General features: G+C 33.6%; 1 protein-coding gene across 2 annotated transcripts in view; it reads right to left on the bottom strand.

The window, feature by feature from the left end:
- LOC114330337 (regucalcin-like) overlaps positions 1-19826 on the bottom strand; it is a 144534-nt gene that overhangs the window by 96257 nt on the left and 28451 nt on the right. The window contains exon 2 of one of the 2 annotated variants that reach the window (XM_028279659.2): positions 17119-17322. The exons of the other annotated variant lie outside the window; for it this stretch is intronic. Within the exon in view, the coding sequence (XP_028135460.1) occupies positions 17119-17322 (204 nt within the window). The remainder of the gene's footprint in view (positions 1-17118; positions 17323-19826) is intronic. 2 annotated transcript variants of the gene reach the window in all.

Below are 19826 nucleotides of genomic sequence, written 5' to 3' on the forward strand. Positions count from 1 at the left end.
ACTAAAAGGTATTAAGTAACACTAAGCTTAACAGCTAAAACTACTAACTACCAAAGGTATTAATTAAAAATGTTTAAGGGAATTATAATGATAATTTGCTGTCTTTTAAAAAGTTAATTAAAGAGTTGTATACATCTACAGAACCAAGTGATAATAAATATAGTATATTCCAAGGAGTTGCTACTTTACATTTTATTAAATCATTTATTAATTTAGATGAGTAAATTGTATTTTTAGAACAACCAAAAAATATATGATCTAAATCACTTTCCTCTTCACAATGCTCACATTTATCATTATCCAAAACCTGTATTTTAAATAAATGCTTTGGATAACATGCGTGCCCGAATCGTACTCTAATAATAGAAGTTATGTACTTTCTAGAAGCTCTACAAGACTTGTACCAAGGAAATTTGGGAATATCGGGCTGAATTAACGAGTATCTATTTTGATTCACAAAAGAGTATTCCTTCCACTGGTAGCTCCACTCCCGATGCAGTGTTGACTTGAAAGAGATTATACTATCAGTCAGTGTTATTTTATGTAGAAAACTGGTATCGGATGAAACGCTTTCTTTGGCTAATAAGTCGACATACTCATTATGTTCAAATCCTGCGTGTGCTTTAATCCAGATAAAATGTACATTGATTCCTTTGGTTAAAAGATTTTGTTTAATATGTTTAATTTTATAAATGTATGGGCAGTCTTGGATGTTTGGGGGTCCATATTTACCAAGAGATTTCAATACTGCTAAGGAGTCAGACAAAATTATAATATGGGCGAAATCAAATTCAGCTACATATAGTAAAGCTTCATATATTGCAATAGCCTCTGCTGTATAAATCGAAGTCTCCGGTTTCAGTTTGAATTTCTTTTCTATATGTCCCGATGGTATAAAAAAGGCGCATCCAGTTCCATCTGCAGATTTAGACGCATCTGTATATAGAGCTATTGACTCATTGTAACTATTCGTTATGGATAAAAGAATATTTTTATTTAAATATATGTTTTCACTATAATTTGGTACAATAATATCTGTAGGAGAAAAGAAAGAAGAGTACGCGTAGTTTTTGAATAAGTCGTTCGTTTTATCTATATTTTTTAAGAGTACTATATTTTGATTATAAGCTTCACACAGTAAGGGAGATTTCTTTTTTTGCCAATGTTTATTGGTTAGATCATGGCAACTTAAAGTCACTATTTTTTGGTATAGAAGAGGGTTAATTAAGTATACTTTCATTAAATATTTTTTGGACAAAAAACTTCGTCTTAGATTTAAAGGAGGTTCCAAGGCTTCCAAATATAAAGCTTGTACTGGAGTGGATCTCATAGCTCCTAGACATATTCGTAAGGCTGAATTCTGTAAAACGTTGATTTTGTTTAGTAGTGCATTACTTGCTGATCCATACAAAACACTGCCGTAATCGAAAATAGATCGTATGTAAGCTTTATAAAATAATAAACTTACTTCAACATCCGATCCCCACCAAGTTCTATTAATTGATTTAAGAAAGTTTATTCCCTTATTACACCTGTTCAACATGTCGTCAATATGTAACTTCCAGGTCAATTTTTGGTCAAGTATCATTCCAAGATATTTAATTTTATTTTTAAAAGAAAATTTATGCTCACCTAAGGTGATTGTGCTAATATTAGGAAAGTTATGTCTGGTAAATAAACAAACTTGTGATTTACTGCATGATAATTCAAAGCCATTTTCAATAAACCATTTTTTATGGAGACAATAGACACTATTCAAGTTTTCAATGGATTGCTGATATTTCTTGTGTTCTGTGTACAAACAGAAATCGTCAGCATATTGTACAACATTAAATACAATATTGTTAATAGTGATGTTGTGTAGATCTGCTGTGTAAATGTTAAATAAAATAGGGCTCAAAACGGAGCCCTGAGGTAATCCTTTATTATTAAGTCTAGGGCCTATAAGAGTATGATTATTTTTTAAATAAATTATTCTATTTTTATACAGGTTTACAATGTTAGAAGCAAACTGTGATGGAATATTAAAAAATGTAATCATTTTTTCTTGGAGAATTGAAAGAGAGACAGAGTCATAAGCACCTTCGATGTCTAAAAATAAAGCGGGCACATAACTGTTCCTGGAAAAACTGTTCTGAATGTCTACAACAAGAGTTGTTAAGGAATCTAAAGTTCCATAACCTTTTTTAAAACCGTGTTGGTTAGCGGGTAAAGGATTTTGATCCCATAGCCACCAATCCAACCTAATCTTAACCATCCGTTCGAGAGTCTTCAATATACATGATAATAATGATATCGGTCGGTAAGCTTCAGCTAATTTAGGGTCTTTCCCCGGTTTGGGAATAGGAACGACTATAATACGCTTAAAATCTATTATGCTGTTGCCTTCAATAATTATCTGGTCAAATATATTTAAAAGTAATTGTTTTGCGTTATCTGGTAAATGTTGTATCATAGGATATTTGATTGCATCGTATCCTGGTGAGGTACTAACGCGATTATCAAGGGCAAATTCTAATTCAGTTCTCGAAAAAGGTGTAAGGAGAAAATGATTCTGATCAGATGGAAGCGTTTTAGAATTAATAACATCTAACTGGTTATTTACGTAAGGTGGAGCTATTTTATCGAAAAAATCGTCTACCCATGAATTACTTAGAGGTAATGAAAAATTAACTTTTTTCCTATTCATTTTTCTTGCTTGATTCCAAATAAGACTAGATGGAGTTTGTTTATTTAATTTTGAACACCATGCAACCCAACTTTGTTTGGCCTTTAATTTCAGGAATTTTTTGACACGAGCATTTACTTCTTTGCATTTACAAAAATTTTCAGGAGAAGAATTGTTTTTATAGTTTATTAATGCCTTCTTTCTTTCTGCAACGGATTGATCACATTCCGAATTCCACCACGGAGGGGGAGTCCGTTTGCATTTAAATGGTTTATATTCAGAAATAGATTGTTTAGAAGCTTCATTAATACAGTCAATAAGGAAATTATATTTTTCTTGGGTATTTAAGGATGTGTGAGGTTTTTCGTTTAATAAGGTATCAACAAGCTGAGAGTATAATGACCAATTTGCTTTTTTAATGTTCCACTTAGTACTGGGATAAATGGTATTAGCATTAGTTCCCAAGACATCGATCACAACCTTTATAACGAAATGATTTGATCCCAAGGTATCAAGATCTACAGACCACGAAGTTTTATCAAAAAGGGATGGTGAGCAAAACGTGACATCAATCATGGAATCTGAGTTTCCTGGACTCGTTTGGCAAGTTGGTTGTCCATTATTCATTACTACATAATCTAAATTCTGAATTGTCTCCACAATTTGATGGCCTATATTATCATTTTTATATGAGCCCCACAAAGAATTATGTGCATTCATATCTCCTCCAATGATACAAGGGTGTTTTAGTTGAGAAAATAACTTATCCCAATCTTCGGTTTTGGTTTTAGTTTTTGGGCACCTATATACAGAGAGTAAACTTAAATAACTTTGTTTATAGTTGATTTTAATACCACAAGCAAGCAAGTCTTGAATATAATTTTTTTTAATTGTTATGCGCTCAAAAGGAATACCAGTTTTAATTAAAATAGCAACTCCAGAATAGCCGTCATCGCGATCTTCGCGTATCACATTATAACCTCTATAAATATATACAACATCCCGTTTAAACCAAGTTTCACTTATTAAAGCTATGTCAATATCTTCGGTTATTAAAAAGTTAATAAGGCTGTTTTTGTTAGCAACAGCTGATCGAGCATTCCATTGTATTATTTTGAGTTTAGATTTGTTCGTCATTAGATGAGTTATTTTTTAAAATATTATCTAGAACATTATTAATACCTTTGGCTAACAAATTCATGTCAAGTGATTTTGCCTCTTCTAAACAATTAATATTTTGAATAAAACTTGAGAAAAGAAGTACTAAGGAATCTACTAACTTATTTTTATCATTGTCTGTATTAGGAAAACTTTCCTTATTTAAGGGAGGTAAAGGTTGAGACGGTCCAAATCTGAAAGGGATGAGATATGGTGTAGGATCTTCGGAAGTTGGAGATGATACTTTTCTTTTTTTATTTGCACTATACTCAGTGCTTGATGTACTACAGCTTGGTTGGCTAAAACTTTTGGGTTTCTGTAGGTGAGGCCTCAATGGCTTGAAATAAGGAGATGTACTAACTTCAGAGGAGTTAGTTAATTTTGGAAATTCTTTGTCTGAATTTGACAATATTTCAAATCTGTTATTAGAAATAAGACCAGAAAATGATGAGTCACTCAAATTTTTTGCCTCCAAATATGAGATTTTATGTTCAATCATGATATTTTTTATTTTTTTTTTGATGTTCGAAAAAAGGACAGTTTTTAGAGATCGATATATGCTTATCAGTTATACAGTGTATGCAATACTTTTTTGTTTCATCACATGTATGTATGTCATTTTTAATTTGTCCACATTGTATACAGTATTCCTGTGTACCTTTACACTGTCTAGAAATATGTCCATATTTGAGGCATTTATAACATTGCGTCACTTTACCCAATAATTTTTCCACTTGGAAAAATACATAATTTATCACAAAATAGTTTGGCAAACAATTGCCTTCAAAAGTAATTATAACATTACGTCTAGGGACGTATTCTGTATTTCCATCCTTTTCTACTTTCCTGTGCATTCTTTTAATATCAATAATTGGTGAACTAGAGCTCATATATTTTTTCAAATAGTCAATATTATATTTGGTATCAACATCGCGTATCAGTCCTTTGATTTCCAAGAGGTGATTTGGAATGTACCCTTTTAAATTATCGTCCTTTAAGTGACTATTATTGACTAAATTGTTTGCATCCAAAATAGATTTGAGGATTACTTTAACACGGTTTCTTCCTATACTTTTAATTTGCTTAATATTATTAATCTTTAATTTTTGATGTAAAATATCTGCAACAACCATTGGATGCAAACGGGAAATATTCTGATCATTGGTCTTCTCAACATAAACACAACAATTTTGAAAGTCGTAACTATTACAATTAATATTAAAAAGTTTTACCTCCCTTGTAGCAGAAGAATTTGTGGTGATAGTTCCTGTATCCATGTCTTGATTACTATCACTAATAACTTCAGCAGTATTTAGTTCGCACACTGGCGTCTTTTTTATATTCTCCCCCATCTGGGGAGAATATTTTCACTTTTGTATCACTATTCTACAATATGTAAATGTTTTTACCCACGATGAAATTTAAATGTTTTAATTGTCACAAAAACTGCGAGCTGAATGTCAATATTTAGGTACGTTTAACCATGGCCAAATTTTAAACTGTTCACACAAAAGTTAAACACCGTGAAAAGAAGCCTAGGCTGTTTAACCCATAGGACTGAAACTTCTTATCAATGATAATTAAAACCACTATAAAATTAATTTAAGTTAAACTACTAAAAAATTAATTTTTTCTGGAGCTATTTTAGATGCAACCGTATTTGACGTTTATTAATGTCAAAAGTGAAAAAGTCGTATTATTTGACCTATATATAATATTACGGTTGTCTTTCCTTAACTTTGTCGAATGCATAGGGGTCCCTTTTTCGCTCTTATGATTATTCCTATTGTGCTAATGACAGGTGTACTGGATAAGCTCCTTATGTCTATTAATAATTTTTAAAAACATTTAATTACAAAATATTGTTTGTGTTTATTTACATCTTCGGTACTTGTTATGTGTCGTTTTTGATCTCATATTCATCATTCATTTTTAATGTAAAACTATTCTTTTGTTTCTGGTTGACTTGTTAACGTTTTCTTCTTTCTAGTTGGTCGCTCGATTCGGCTATCGTGTCAATTTGAATTTTTAATAATGATTTCCTTTGAAACTGTCTTCATCTTTTCCTATTCACTGCAACTTTGACGCAAAGATTTAGTGAAGCTCCGACCTCTTTTGTAATGTGGTTCACATACCTTGTTGGTAATCTTCACCGGGCTCTCGCTCCTTGCACCATCCCTTGTAGAGATGCATCAAGTCAAACTTCTTCTTCTTGTAGTGCCTATCCATTTCGGATGTTGGCGACCATCATGGCAATCTGTACTTTGCACACTGCTGCTCTGAAAAGATTTGTAGTGGTCGTGTTGAACCACGTACGTAGATTTTTCAGCCACGAAATTCTTCGCCTTCCTGGTCCTCGCTTTCCCTCTACTTTTCCCTGTAAGGCCAGTTGCAGCAGTCCATATCTTTCACTGTTCCTCATGATATGACCGAGGTATTCTATTTTGGCTGTTTTTATTTTGATTAACAGCTCTTTTTCTTTTTGCATTCTCAGCAAAACACCCTCATTAGTAATGTGGTCGGTATAAGATATCTTCAGGATTCGACGATAAAGCCACATCTCAAAAGCCTCAATTTTCTTGCAGGTGGCGTCTGTGAGAGTCCACGACTCAACTCCGTACAACAGTATAGGGAAGATATAATAATAGTAGTAATTAATAGGTAATTAATAGTAGTAATAATGGTAGTAATCTGACTTTTATGGGTATCGACAAATCATGACATTTGAACAACTTTGCCATTTTTTTTAAATGCAGATCTTGCTTTCTCTATCCTACATTTGATTTCTATAGAATTTTCCCAATTTTCATTGACGTTCGTACCAAGGTAGGTATATGTCTTTACTCTTTCTATTTGTTGACCATTTACACTGAGTCGTCCAAATTGCTGTTTGTTCTTAGAGATAATCATACATTTTGTTTCCTTAGTGTTTAGTGAAAGTCCGTATCTCTGACTGACCTCCGCGATTCTGTTCATTAACTCCTGTAGGGCTTCAGAACTGTCAGCGAATACTACAGTGTCGTCTGCGTATCTTATGTTATTGATACATTCTCCGTTAATTCGAATTCCGGCTTCAACATCATCCACTGCTTCTTGAAAGATTTCCTCAGAGTAGATGTTAAACAGCAAGGGGGATAGTATACATCCCTGACGGACCCCACGTTTGATTTTGATATCGTTGGATTCTCCTGCTTCTGTCCGGATAGAGGATGTTTGATTCCAGTACAGATTGCTGATAATCCTTAAATCACAGGTGTTAATTCCAATATTGGTTAATATCTCCATCAGCTTGTCGTGCTTTACTGTATCGAACGCTTTATGGTAATCAATGAAACATGCATAAATATCGCAATTTACGTCTCTACATCGTTGAAATAGCACTTGTATACTAAATAGAGCGTCTCTTGTACCCACTGCATTTCGAAAACCAAACTGTGTTCGGCTGATTTTTTCTTCGCACAGTCTATATATTCTTTGGGGTATAATTTTTAGAAATAGTTTTAAAATATGGCTCATTAAGCTGATGGTTTGGAAATCACTGCAGGATACGGACTTTGCTTTCTTTGGTAAAGCAACAAACGTCGACTTCAACCATGTTTTTGGTATTACTCCGCTTAAATATATGTCGTTAAATATTTTGGTTAGGCGTTGAGTACCGTCGGTGTTAAATAGTTTTATGAGTTCAGCATATGCATTGTCAGGTCCAGGAGCTTTGCCATCTTTTAGTTGTGATATTGCTCTTTCCACTTCATCTGATGTGATTGGTAAGTGGTCATCACATATGTAGGATGAAGGTTGTTCGGATCTAGTATCATCAAAGAGTTCCTCTATGTATTTTGTCCATATGCAGATTTATTGATTTCTGTCTGTGACGATATTCCCCTGTTGGTCTCGCAATTTGCTAGCTGTGTTGGATTCCTGAAGACCAGCTGCTTGCTTCACCTTTTTATGCATGTTAAACGTATCATGTTTTTGCTCTAACGACTTTATCTCTTCACACTGCGATTTTAACCAATTTTCTTTGGCCTTTCTTATTTCAGTTCTTATTTGTCTCTGAATCGTGTTGTACATTATTTTGTTGTTTTTTGATTTTCTTCTTTCTTCCATAAGTTGTAGTATATTGTCGTTCATCCAACTTTTTCTCGTCTCTTTCTTTTCTATTAGATGTTCTTCTCTGATGCTGTTAAAGGTTTCACATATAGGTTGGAGTGATTCTTCGGCATTATATGTTTGCTTCATATTAATTAGTTTCTCTGAAAGAGTCTGTGCGACTGTCTCTTTTGTTTTCTTATCTTTTAGTATTCTCATATCGCACTTTTTGTTGCTGTTCTTTTTGCAACCTTCTTGAATCTAAACCTAAATTTACCAACAACAGGAACATGATGTGATGATACGTCAGCACCGGTGTAACCCTTAACCGATAGGCATCCATTACGGAATCTCTTGTTCACCATTATGTAGTCAATTTGATTCCGTATTACGTTTCCTGGTTGATCTTGCGTGGAGACCCAGGTGTACAAGCGTCTTGGTGGTAGTTTGGAGAATGTGTTTAGTATTGCAAATTCTTCTTCTTCTAAAAACAGTTTTAATCTGTCTCCCCTTTCATTTCTCTGTCCTAGACCAAAATCACCTATGAATTCACCGCTTCTCCCTTTACCAATTTTCGCATTGAAGTCACCCATAATAATAGTTATATCTTCTTTTTTTAAGTCGTTTAAGTGACTTTATCAACAACTTATAGAATTGCTCTAGATCTTCTTCTGGTTTATCGCTCGTGGGGGCATACACTTGTAATATATTTAATTTGACGGGGCTAGTATTCAGTTGGATTATTATTAATCTTTCAGAAATAGGTATAACATTTGTAACATATTGACGTAATTGGGGAGACACGATTATTCCAACCCCATATATATGTTAACCATCGTCATTTCCTGAGTGGTATACCATATGGTTGTCAACAATACAAGCACCACTATTTGGCCACCTCATTTCGCTTATGCCCATTATACCGATTCCGATTCTGGTCATTTCTTGAATGGTATTATGAATTTTTCCAGCCTGATACATTGTCTTCACATTCCAGGTACATATTTTAATAATCAACTAGTAACAACTATACCTCGTCCAATTTACTTACCGTTGCACGTCATCCGCGTCATAGCCTGTGACACGATACCAACACGAAATATTTAGGCGGTGGGTGTGTTCTTTTTTAGAATCAAAATGATTCTAAAGGGGAACACACCTACCGCCTAGATATTTCGTGTTGGTATCGTGTCACAGGCTATGGCGCGGATGACGTGCAACGGTAAGTAAATTGGACGAGGTATAGTAATCAACAAGTCAAACTAGTTTGATTTTATTCAACAAACTTGACTTGACTTGAAAATCAAACTTTTTTTGTAAAAACGTTTGACTTGACTTGATTTCGATATCTTTAGGTTTGACTTGAAATCAAACTTCTTCAAATAGTTTGAAGTTTGAATGTCATATTGGCAACGTGCTTATTTCCAATTCTAATTGAGAGCGTATGGATTTTGTTGTGACTTATTTGGATAAGTCTGAATCTGTATTCTGCTACTCCGAAAATTAGTTTGTAGTTCATATTTAGACGTTCATGTTTGGCTTGTTTATTACGTTCGTTTTGAAGTGTGTGGCTTTGGGAGATAATAGGTTTGTTCTAGCATCAGTTTCAAACGGTTTGAAACCATCAGCGAATAGTGGTCCAGCGCGAGTAGAGGAGATATCACTGGTGACTGTATTCTGTTCTCTCACTGACCAACTGTTTGCTGACGGTTTCTGACTAGTTTGACTGTTTGCTAGAACAAACCTAATATCTGAATGTGGATATTTTTCGGTTCAGAATAAGTACCAGAACAAATTGAGTCTGATATTGAAGGTATTCTCACTGCAAAAATTAACAGAAACAATCTGTAGTCGAAGCAGTATTAATTAAGAAAAATAAATATACTGATTTATTTGATGTTGCGGCAGGTGATTTCAAAACAATGAAAATTGCAACGTGCATACATACTTCTATTATGTAAAAATAAAGAACAGCGTTATAAAATCACAAACAGTGAACTAATTCTTTAAAAGGACAGCGTTATGCATAACTCGACCAAGCGCCATTTCTTTAAAATAGAGATAACAGCGGATTATGGTGACACATAGCTAAAACTATCTTGGAAAAATCCCTGTTATTGTCACGTTAACGGTTACTAAGAAAAACAAAAATATACCAAGCGACATTCTGTCTATTAAGGGTTTTTAGTTTTGCATAACAAGACTATATTCATAACTGCCATTCTTAACTGCCATTCATAACTTCCATATATCCATAACTGCCATTCATAACAGTTTCGCAATTGTAGACTAAGCGCCGAATTTGGTCTGTTTATGCTATAAGCGTTTGACCAGTATAACAGTCTTGTCCCCATTAATGTACACATTAATTTTGAAGTTTCCGTCAAAAAATGATGGAATTGTTTTAAAGTGAAAATGTTGTATTTATATATATATATGTTATTAAATTTAAAAATACAAATAATCTATATAAAATCTTTATATTATGTCTAACGTGCTATGTACTAAGAATATAGTATAAGTCATAAAATGAACCTTTCGGGATTCTTCTATGTTTTGAATTTTGAATGTTTATTAATCATTTCTGTACTAAAAGTATAAATCAATAGCTTGTTTTTCATGTATAAATATTGATTTTATTCCAACAGTACAACTTTTAATTTCAAAAGTCTGCTTTGTAAGGTACAGGTCAACTTCTACTGTTTTATTGGTACCTTCTGCTAAACGTAGCTTGACTTACTTACTTTTAGTACACACCACATGTTATGAGATTCTGGGACATTTGTATTGAAAAAATGTAGATAATCCAAATTTGACCATAAAATTTCAAGGAACTAGGCCTTAACATCCTTAAAAGTACGGAAACAGATTTTTGAGGTTCTTTGTTTTCTTCCTTTTTAACTTTCACTTTTTTTATGACTTTCGTTCTGTCGTTGAAGACGGAGCCGGTGTTTATTGTTATCGGTTATAAAAGCAGAACATTATAAAAATAGCCAAAAACTGTTCATTTAGAATTTTTTATTTAATTTTGTTTTGCGTGCTAAAAAATAGTTTACTGTGAAAGTGTCAGTGTTCTATTGTACATGATTTTTAAAAATGAGTAGAAGGAAACAAATACTAAAATTATTGGAATTAAAGATGATTTATATGGCACTCAATGTATTATTTTTCTTATCTTAATTGGCAACTGACATGTCTATCTCAACAAAAAAGTATATAAAAAAATAAAAAAAATAAAATACAGGATCCTTCGTAAAAGTTATATTTAAAAGACCCTAATAATGGTTAGGGACCTAAGACATAAGAGTGCGTTACGTAGGGGGGAGGGTGGGTCCAAAATCTTCAAAAACCGCGTTACGTAATACTTAAACGCTCCCTTACACCACAAAACAAAACGCTTTCGGATTAACAAGTAATCGATCATCAGTGTTAAGCCAATAACATGCATGCGTGTGCCACCAAAAAGTTATGGGTAAAAACCCTTTAAAAGATATAGTTGACACTCAATTTTCAATATGTGAGGTTCATCCCTTTCATATCACATCCACGTGGGTTAGAGTCCTGTGTTGCCCTGGGTAATATCCAGGAATATTTGCAACATCTAACTATTTTAAACATAATATGTAGTATAATATAAGGTCTTATACCTTTTAAAGGGTTTTTACCCATAACTTTTTGGTGGCTCAAGCATGCATATTATTGGCACCCGTGTTGAGCTGCCCCCCCCCACTTGCAAAAATTAAAAAACAAATAGCCCTAATTTATGAGCTATTTATGAGCTTTCATATTCCGCAAACTAAAAATTTTGAGCTCGTTCCACTGAGCAGGAATTTAATACTTTAGTGGGGGGGGGGCTGAGTCAGCCCCCCCCTACTTAAAAATAGGAATATTGAATATGTTTTTGCGGCAGAATTACGAGCTATTTATGAGCTCTTGAAATTATATAGTTTCGATTTTTGAGCTCATCTCCTTCACCCACAAACAACCCTTTAATTGATTTAACTTAAGAGAAAAATGCTGAGAAAACTTAAAATATATCGTATTGCGGATATAATTCCTATAGCTTATATACTCTAAGAATAAACTATTAAATCACGTGCATTTCGATTATTGAGCTGCAACCCCTTCGCAAGAAAACCACCCTATCTTCCCGGCTTAAGAGAAAGTTGTACATAAAATGCATTAAATTAATTATTTGGCGACTACATATCGTTTAATAATTTATAAGCTTCCAAATTCCGCGCATTTAGATCAGTAAATTGCAATTTATTTTGTATAGTGCAGTCACTGAAGGTAAAAATCAAAGATTACCTTCAATTTCTGTGAACCTTCATCGATTTTCACGAAAATTGGTCAGTGGTTAGAGGATACGTCAAGAAACAAAGGTGACATGGTACCACCTTGCATCTTTACCCTGAGGGTGGATACCGCCCCTTCCCGGGGGTGAAAATTATTTTATAAAAAATAACTGCACAAATCAATAAAAGAACAAATTAAGAGCAAAATTTATTATATAAAGTTATTAAAATAAGTCAATACTTTTTAATTTATTAAAGATCAAACATTTTAATTATTCGTAAAAAAAATGCATATTTTGAAGCGGTTTTTCGTAAATCACTGAAAAACTGTAAGTTTTTACAAAAAAATTAATAGTAGTTTAATTGATATAGCTTATATTCTAAGAATAAACTTTTAAATCACGCGCCTTTCGATTATAGAGCTACAACCCCTTCGCAAGAAAACCATCCCATATTCCCGGCTTAAGAGAGAGTTGTACTTAAAATAATTTAAATTAATTATTTGGCGACTACATATCGTTTAATAACTTATGAGCTCGCAAAATATACGCATCTCAATTATTGAATTGCCATTTTCTTTCTATAGTGCAGTCACTGAAGGTAAAAATCAACTATGACCTTCGATTTAGGTAAATCTCCATTCATTTTCACGAATTGGCAATAACAACTTGCGGTTTTAGCCTGTTGTATATGTCCCACCTTCTTGGGGGTGAAAATTACTTTATTAAAAATAACCCCACAAATCGAGAGAGGGACAAATTGTAAGCAAAATTAGTTATATAATGTTATTCAAATAAATCAATACTTTTTGAAAAAAACTCATACAGAAATAAAAAACTTCGAAATGTATTCTGGTATAAAATCGTTTATTTAAAACCTATCTAAAATGTCATGGATTGCAAAAGTTTTCGTTCTAATACAGAACATCTTTAGTGCATTCTGCCGAGTAGTTTGAAACTAGCACACTGTATATAGTAGCAATATATAATTTGGTAAAATTTTATGACTACAAGTCGATGTTGATAGATATAATGGAACACATGCTAAAAGGGCACCATGTTTTCCTGCTCGAAGATGCTAGGTACTTGCCAATTCAATGGGTACAGACCAACACAAAAATTAAAATATTTGATCTTTAATAACTCAAAAAGTATTGCTTTATTTTAATAACATTATATAACAAATTTTGCTTAGAATTTGTCCCTCTCTTGATTTGTGGGGTTATTTTTAATAAAGTAATTTTCACCCCCGAGAAGGGGTGACATACTCCCGGCTAAGTTGTTATTGTTAATTTTCTTTCTTGACGTATCCTCTATCCGCTCACCAATTTTCGTGAAAATGAATGGAGATTTACAGAAATCAAAGGTCATAGTTGATTTTTACCTTCAGTGACTGCACTATAGAAAGAAAATGGCAATTTAATAATTGAGATGCGTATATTTTGCGAGCTCATAAATTATTAAACGATATCTAGTCGCCAAATAATTAATTTAAATTATTTTGAGTACAACTCTCTCTTAAGCCGGGAATATGGGATGGTTTTCTTGCGAAGGGGTTGTAGCTCAATAATCGAAAGGCGCGTGATTTAAGAGTTTATTCTTAGAATATAAGCTATACGAATTAAACTACTATTAACTTTTTTGTAAAAACTTACAGTTTTTCAGTGATTTACGAAAAACCGCTTCAAAACATGCATTTTTTTCATGAATAATTAAAATTTTTGGTCTTTAGTAACATAAAAAGTATTGACTTATTTTAATAACTTTATAGAATAAATTTTGCTCTTAATTTGTTCTTATATTGATTTGTGCACTTATTTTTTATAAAATAATTTTCACCCCCGGGAAGGGGCGGTATCCACCCTCAGGGTAAAGGCGCAAGGTGGTACCATGTCACCTTTGTTTCTTGACGTATCCTCTAACCACTGACCAATTTTCGTAAAAATCGATGAAGGTTCACCGAAATTGAAGGTAATCGTTGATTTTTACTTTCAGTGACTGCACTATACAAAATAAATTGCAATTTACTGATCTAAATGCTCGTAATTTGGAAGCTTATAAATTATTAAATGATATGTAGTCGCCAAATAATTAATTTAATGCATCTTAAGTTCAACTTTCCCTTAAGCCGGGAAGATAGGGTGGTTTTCTCGCGAAGGGGTTGTAGCTCAATAATCGAAATGCACGTGATTTAATAGTTTATTCTTAGAGTACATAAGCTATAGGAATTATATCCGCAACACGATATATTTTAAAATTTCTAAGCATTTTTCTCTTAAGTTAAATCAATTAAAGGGTTGTTTGGGGGTGAAGGGGATGAGCTCAAAAATCGAAAATATATAATTTCAAGAGCTCATAAATAGCTCGTAATTCTGCCGCAAAAACCCATTCAATATTCCTATTTTTAAGTAGTGGGGGGTGCTGATTCAGTGGGGGCTGACTCAGCACCCCCCACTAAAGTATTAAATTCCTGCTCAGTGGAACGAGCTCAAAATTTTTATTTTGCGGAATATGAAAGCTCATAAATAGCTCATAAATCAGAGCTATTTGTTTTTTAATTTTTGGAAGTGGGGGGGGGGGCAGCTCAACACGGGTGTTATTGGCTTAACACTGATGATGGATTATTAGGGTCTTTTAAATATACCTTTTACGAAGGATCCTGTATTTTTTGTGATTTATGGTAACAGCCAGCTACAGGAATTTTATTTTCCTCGTGGACTGTTAAAAAAATATATCTACGAAATAAATTATTTTTCAAACTCTTTCAAACTAGTTTGACAAACAGTTTGAATTTTCAAACCTGTACGATTGACCAGTTTGACTTGACTTGAATTATTTGTCAGAAGGATTGACTTGAGTTTGATTTGAAATTAAGTCAAACTCAAGTCAAGTTCAAACATTCAAGTCAAACTTGTGCAACTCTAATCCCTTGCCATGTTAGCTTCTCCAGACTATCTCTACGCATCACATGACCAAAGTAAGTGGTGATTTTTTCGGTCACAATGTTTAGAAGTTTACTTGTAACGTGTCTAATAGGGATGACAGTTGTTGATAAAAAAAAACGGTTTTCGGTTATACCGGTTAGTTATAACCTGGCAGTTATAACCGGTCAGAAAAACCGGGTATTCCAAAAAATCGGCTTTCGGTTTTTTTAACCAATAGCAAATACCTAATAGGTTAAAATGTTACATTTATATTGCTCTTTAGTTTGCTCACTTTCCTTCCCGAAAAATTCTCCAACCATTTCAATTTATAAAAATTTTCCCAAGCGCTTTCAAATTACCCTAAAATTGGGTGAAAGTACCCCAATCTGGCAATTCTGATTCGTCGCTCGTTGTAGACGGCGTCGGCATGTATTGCGTTGTCAATAATTGGGAATTGGGATATTCCCAAAAGTGAAGATCCTACCGATCTACCGAAATGATCAACCTTGGATCTACCGAGTTTAAAAAAATATACAAAGGCACTTATATTTTACTTAAAAATAAATTCGACAACTCAATTCATCTTTTATTTCTAATATTATCAAAAATAATTTAGTAGTATTTTTAATACGTTTGTATAGTACCTTTTAATAACTAAGAATAATGTATTGTTTAAAAATTACATAATAGATATTCCTAATCATATTTCGGTACTCACAATCATAACATGTCATACAAGAGTCTCAAGTACTCAAGAATAAACAATTATTATATTAAACGGGCTCCACACTCTCGGCGAAGTTACTTCGCCAAAGTTGACCTAAGTCCGAAGTGCCTCTCTACACACTCGTTCTACTTCGCTAGGAACACATTCAAGCGGTGCGATACCGACAAAGATCCCTTTGACTCGGACGCGCCAGACCGACAGATTTCGGAAGTAGAACGAAGTTAGGCAAAGTTACACAAGGTGGCCGTCTACACTCTTGTACTTGTTGAACCTCGATCGACTTCGGCGAGAGTGTGGACGGCGTTTTAGATGATGGTTGCAACATCGATTTCAAGCAGATAACTTACAGTTTTATGTAAATATTATCATCTAAGTAACTATTCCCAAACTATAATAAAACTTAATTGCTTCATAAAATCTGATGTGGCACTTTCGTCCAGTTCTTCATTAGTAAATAAAATTTGAATTATCGTTGTTTGGGTTAATTACTTCGCATATTATTTATAAACGTCCACTATACTACTCGCGAAGTCGATCGAAGTTCAGCGATTACGAAAGTGTAGACAGGCACTGTATGCGACTTCGCTTCACTTCGGCCTACTTCCATTCTGTGGCGGTTTCTGCGCCCGAGTCAAAGTAAACGAAGTCGGTATCATCCCGCCTGAATGTGTTCCTCGCGAAGTTGAACGAGTGTGTACTGATGGGTACTTCGGAGTTCGGTCAACTTTCCCGAAGTAGCTTCGCGAGAGTGTGGTGCTTGCTATTACATATGATTGGGATCGAAACTAGATAAAAATATTTGAAATTTTTTCTCTGAATTAATTAATTTTTCCAAAAAGTATTCGGTTTTTCACCGGTTATTGCTTTAAAAAGAAAAAACCGGTTATAACCGGGACAAAAAACAACCGGTAAAACCGGTTGTTGCGAATTAAAAAACCGGTTTTAGGTTATAACCGGTAGGTTTTTCCCATCTCTAGTGTCTAAGAATAGACTCGGTGGTTCTTCCTGCGGTTCAGGGTATAATAGTGCGTTAATCGACTTTCTTCAGAGACCAGAATTCAGATCCATATAGAAAAATTGAGAAGATCATTATCTTTATAAGCCTTACCTTTGTATCCATGGTGATGTTGTAGCGTTTCCATACTCGTTGCAATGCTACTTAATGTTTCACCTGATTGTTAAATGTCAGTTATCTTATAGGTCTTGAATTAATTTTGCCCTACAATATTTCTACAGCAAAAGAACATAGTATTACCTGCCCAAAGTCTTCCTCTTTTATCACATTTTCCATCATTGATTGCATTAGGAGTTCCAGCATCGACTTCATACAGCTTTTCCACTGAACTTACATTTGGACTTTCTCCATCCCATTCAACTACAGCAACAAAGTTGTTCAAACTTACTACGAATTTGTTGATTTTGTCTTTTACTGGTATTATTAGCGAAACGTTGTAGTCACCTAAATACAGAGAGTAATATTTTAAAAATCAAGAACTGTACTGAAGTGAATAGTTTACACCTTCATTTTGCATTGTAATAGTACTATAAAATCGCACTGTCGTGCGGATCAGCTAAATGAAGAAGTATAGTCGGAAAAATGAAAGAATACCCGTGAACGATCATATCAAGCACATATTTTGGATTTGCTGCCTTTTTCTGTAAATAACAAATGACAGATAGATTATTAAGTGTTGTCTACAAAGCAAATACCTTATCCAAGACATACGCAGTTACATATTTATAATTGACAGAGTGAGACGGCGATACAATTGTTCAACGTAGTTATATTCATTTAGTAGAAAATTTAAACTCACACTTGACTATTTCTGTACTTCTAATGTCATTCTTAGAAAAACATTCAACATGAGTAGAGATAGTGATTGTATAAACTACTATTCGAGTAATCGTGCTGGTCAACTATAATCTGACTGATTCGATTTCTGTCACTTTGACAGTGAAACTGGGTTAGGTTCGGTAGAGTTTATAAATTTTAAAAATCAGTCGTATTTACTTGAATAAATTCAGTTATTTTAAGAGCTATTTTGATATTACATTGTATTTTTGGTTTGGCAAGTATTTATTTAATTAAAATACGTCAATAAAATTTGTAAGTAATCATCTGTCAATATGGTTAACTTCTGTCTATGAGTTCGCCAAACGTGTACATATTACTCTGACTTTTCAATCATAGTGTATGAAATTACAGATTATTATATTTTTACGAATGTACATTTATTGCAGATAATGTCTGGAAAATGATCTGGATACCTAATAATCTGAATTCATTAAGTTTACTTTCATTTTAATCACTTAATGCAGCTGACATAAACGACATTTTTCAAATTCCTGTTACTGTTTACGTCCACTGGCAACTTTAACATGGAGAAATTCATAATACTCTAATATTTGCCTACTCTTACTATTATGTTTGTATTATTAATCTATATCAAATAATTAATTACGGTAGTAATAGTAACATTTATCACCAATAACTCTATAGTATAAGAAAAAGAATAACATCATAAAATTTTTGTGACACATTCTTACGTAGCGAAAAATCGTACGGTGGGGTAGTAGTCACATCCGTTTATTTTCAGTATTAACTTAGTTTAGACTTTGTTTTGACTAGAAATGTTTGATTTGATTCGTATGCATATTATCGATGACGCACGTGTATCCTTTCATTTTTCCGACTGTACTTGCCAAAAATATAAAATATCATATTAAATATGATATATTTGGTTAAAATTTTTAACCACAGACTTTCTCATTTTTATTATTAGAACATAATCCATTTTTTTTTCTAAAGAATTTAATTTCCATTTTGTTGCATTTTTTAATTTTTTTTTTATTTTAATCAACCTACTCTGAGTCCGGCACTAGTAACGTCACTTTGACGTAAACTGTGCGTGTAAACGAGGTAAAAATTCAAAAAATTGGGCTGCTAGATATGTAAGGGAGTAAACTATTCAATGACCGCAGTTGTATCTAGTTGAACAGTCGAACTTTCAGGGAAGTCATGGTATGTATTATAATAAATCTATTAATTTCGTTCGATATAAATGTCGCCTATTTGGGACTATTTTTAAAATTCTATGCTACTTCCTATGATATTATTCAAATCAATAACAAAACGGCAACTGTGGCTTTATAATATATTTCTAGGAAAATATACCTGATCGAGACTTAAGGCTTAACTATAGGGCTTTTCATCGATTGTCATTTTTTTCAAGCTTCTGTCATGTGTCATATAATATTAATGTATCTACGTCATACGTCTTTGGTTTGTATCATTCGTATATACCAATAACGTACGACGTAGAAATATTAATATTATGTGACACATGACAGAAGCTCGAAACAAATGACTGTGAATGAAAAGCCCTATTGAAAGATTTTTAACAGTAACAATCATCTTATTTTAAGATGTACCTATTGATGTAGGTACTGTTGGTTATTGTATCAGAGAATTCAATTTTGTTGCGTATGCCGAAAAGCAAAGAATACATATTAGGAAAAGTTTTAGACGTGTGTTTAGAAACGTTCGCGGTACTACTACTACATTGTTTGATTTGCTTGTCTGGATAATGTTCAGAAGAAATGCGTTCAATGTGCTTCCCCGTTTAGGATTTTGTCCTCTTCAGGGTTTGAGGTGAATGTTTAGTGTTGGCAGCAAAAGCAAACAGTCCGAAAAACACACTGGGGCAAGCGCCGTGTCCTGGTGTTCTTGGATCCTTGGTTATGCCGGACGGTGGTGTCCAGAAGGCTAAGAAGTCAACAGAGAAGAAAGTTTGATGGATTGTTGTTGGTTCCATAGACATTTACGTGTACTGTCCGTGCTTTGCTCTCGACCAGTCTCCCTAGAAACCATTGTACAACGACAGGCGAACCTGCGTCCCTCGTCGGCGGTCAGGAGGTGGCTTTGAGCGCAGCGTGGACAGTGAGCGTTCGAGTGGAGAAAAT

The sequence above is a fragment of the Diabrotica virgifera genome, chromosome 3 (genome assembly GCF_917563875.1).
Source record: "Diabrotica virgifera virgifera chromosome 3, PGI_DIABVI_V3a".
NCBI lineage: Eukaryota > Metazoa > Arthropoda > Insecta > Coleoptera > Chrysomelidae > Diabrotica > Diabrotica virgifera.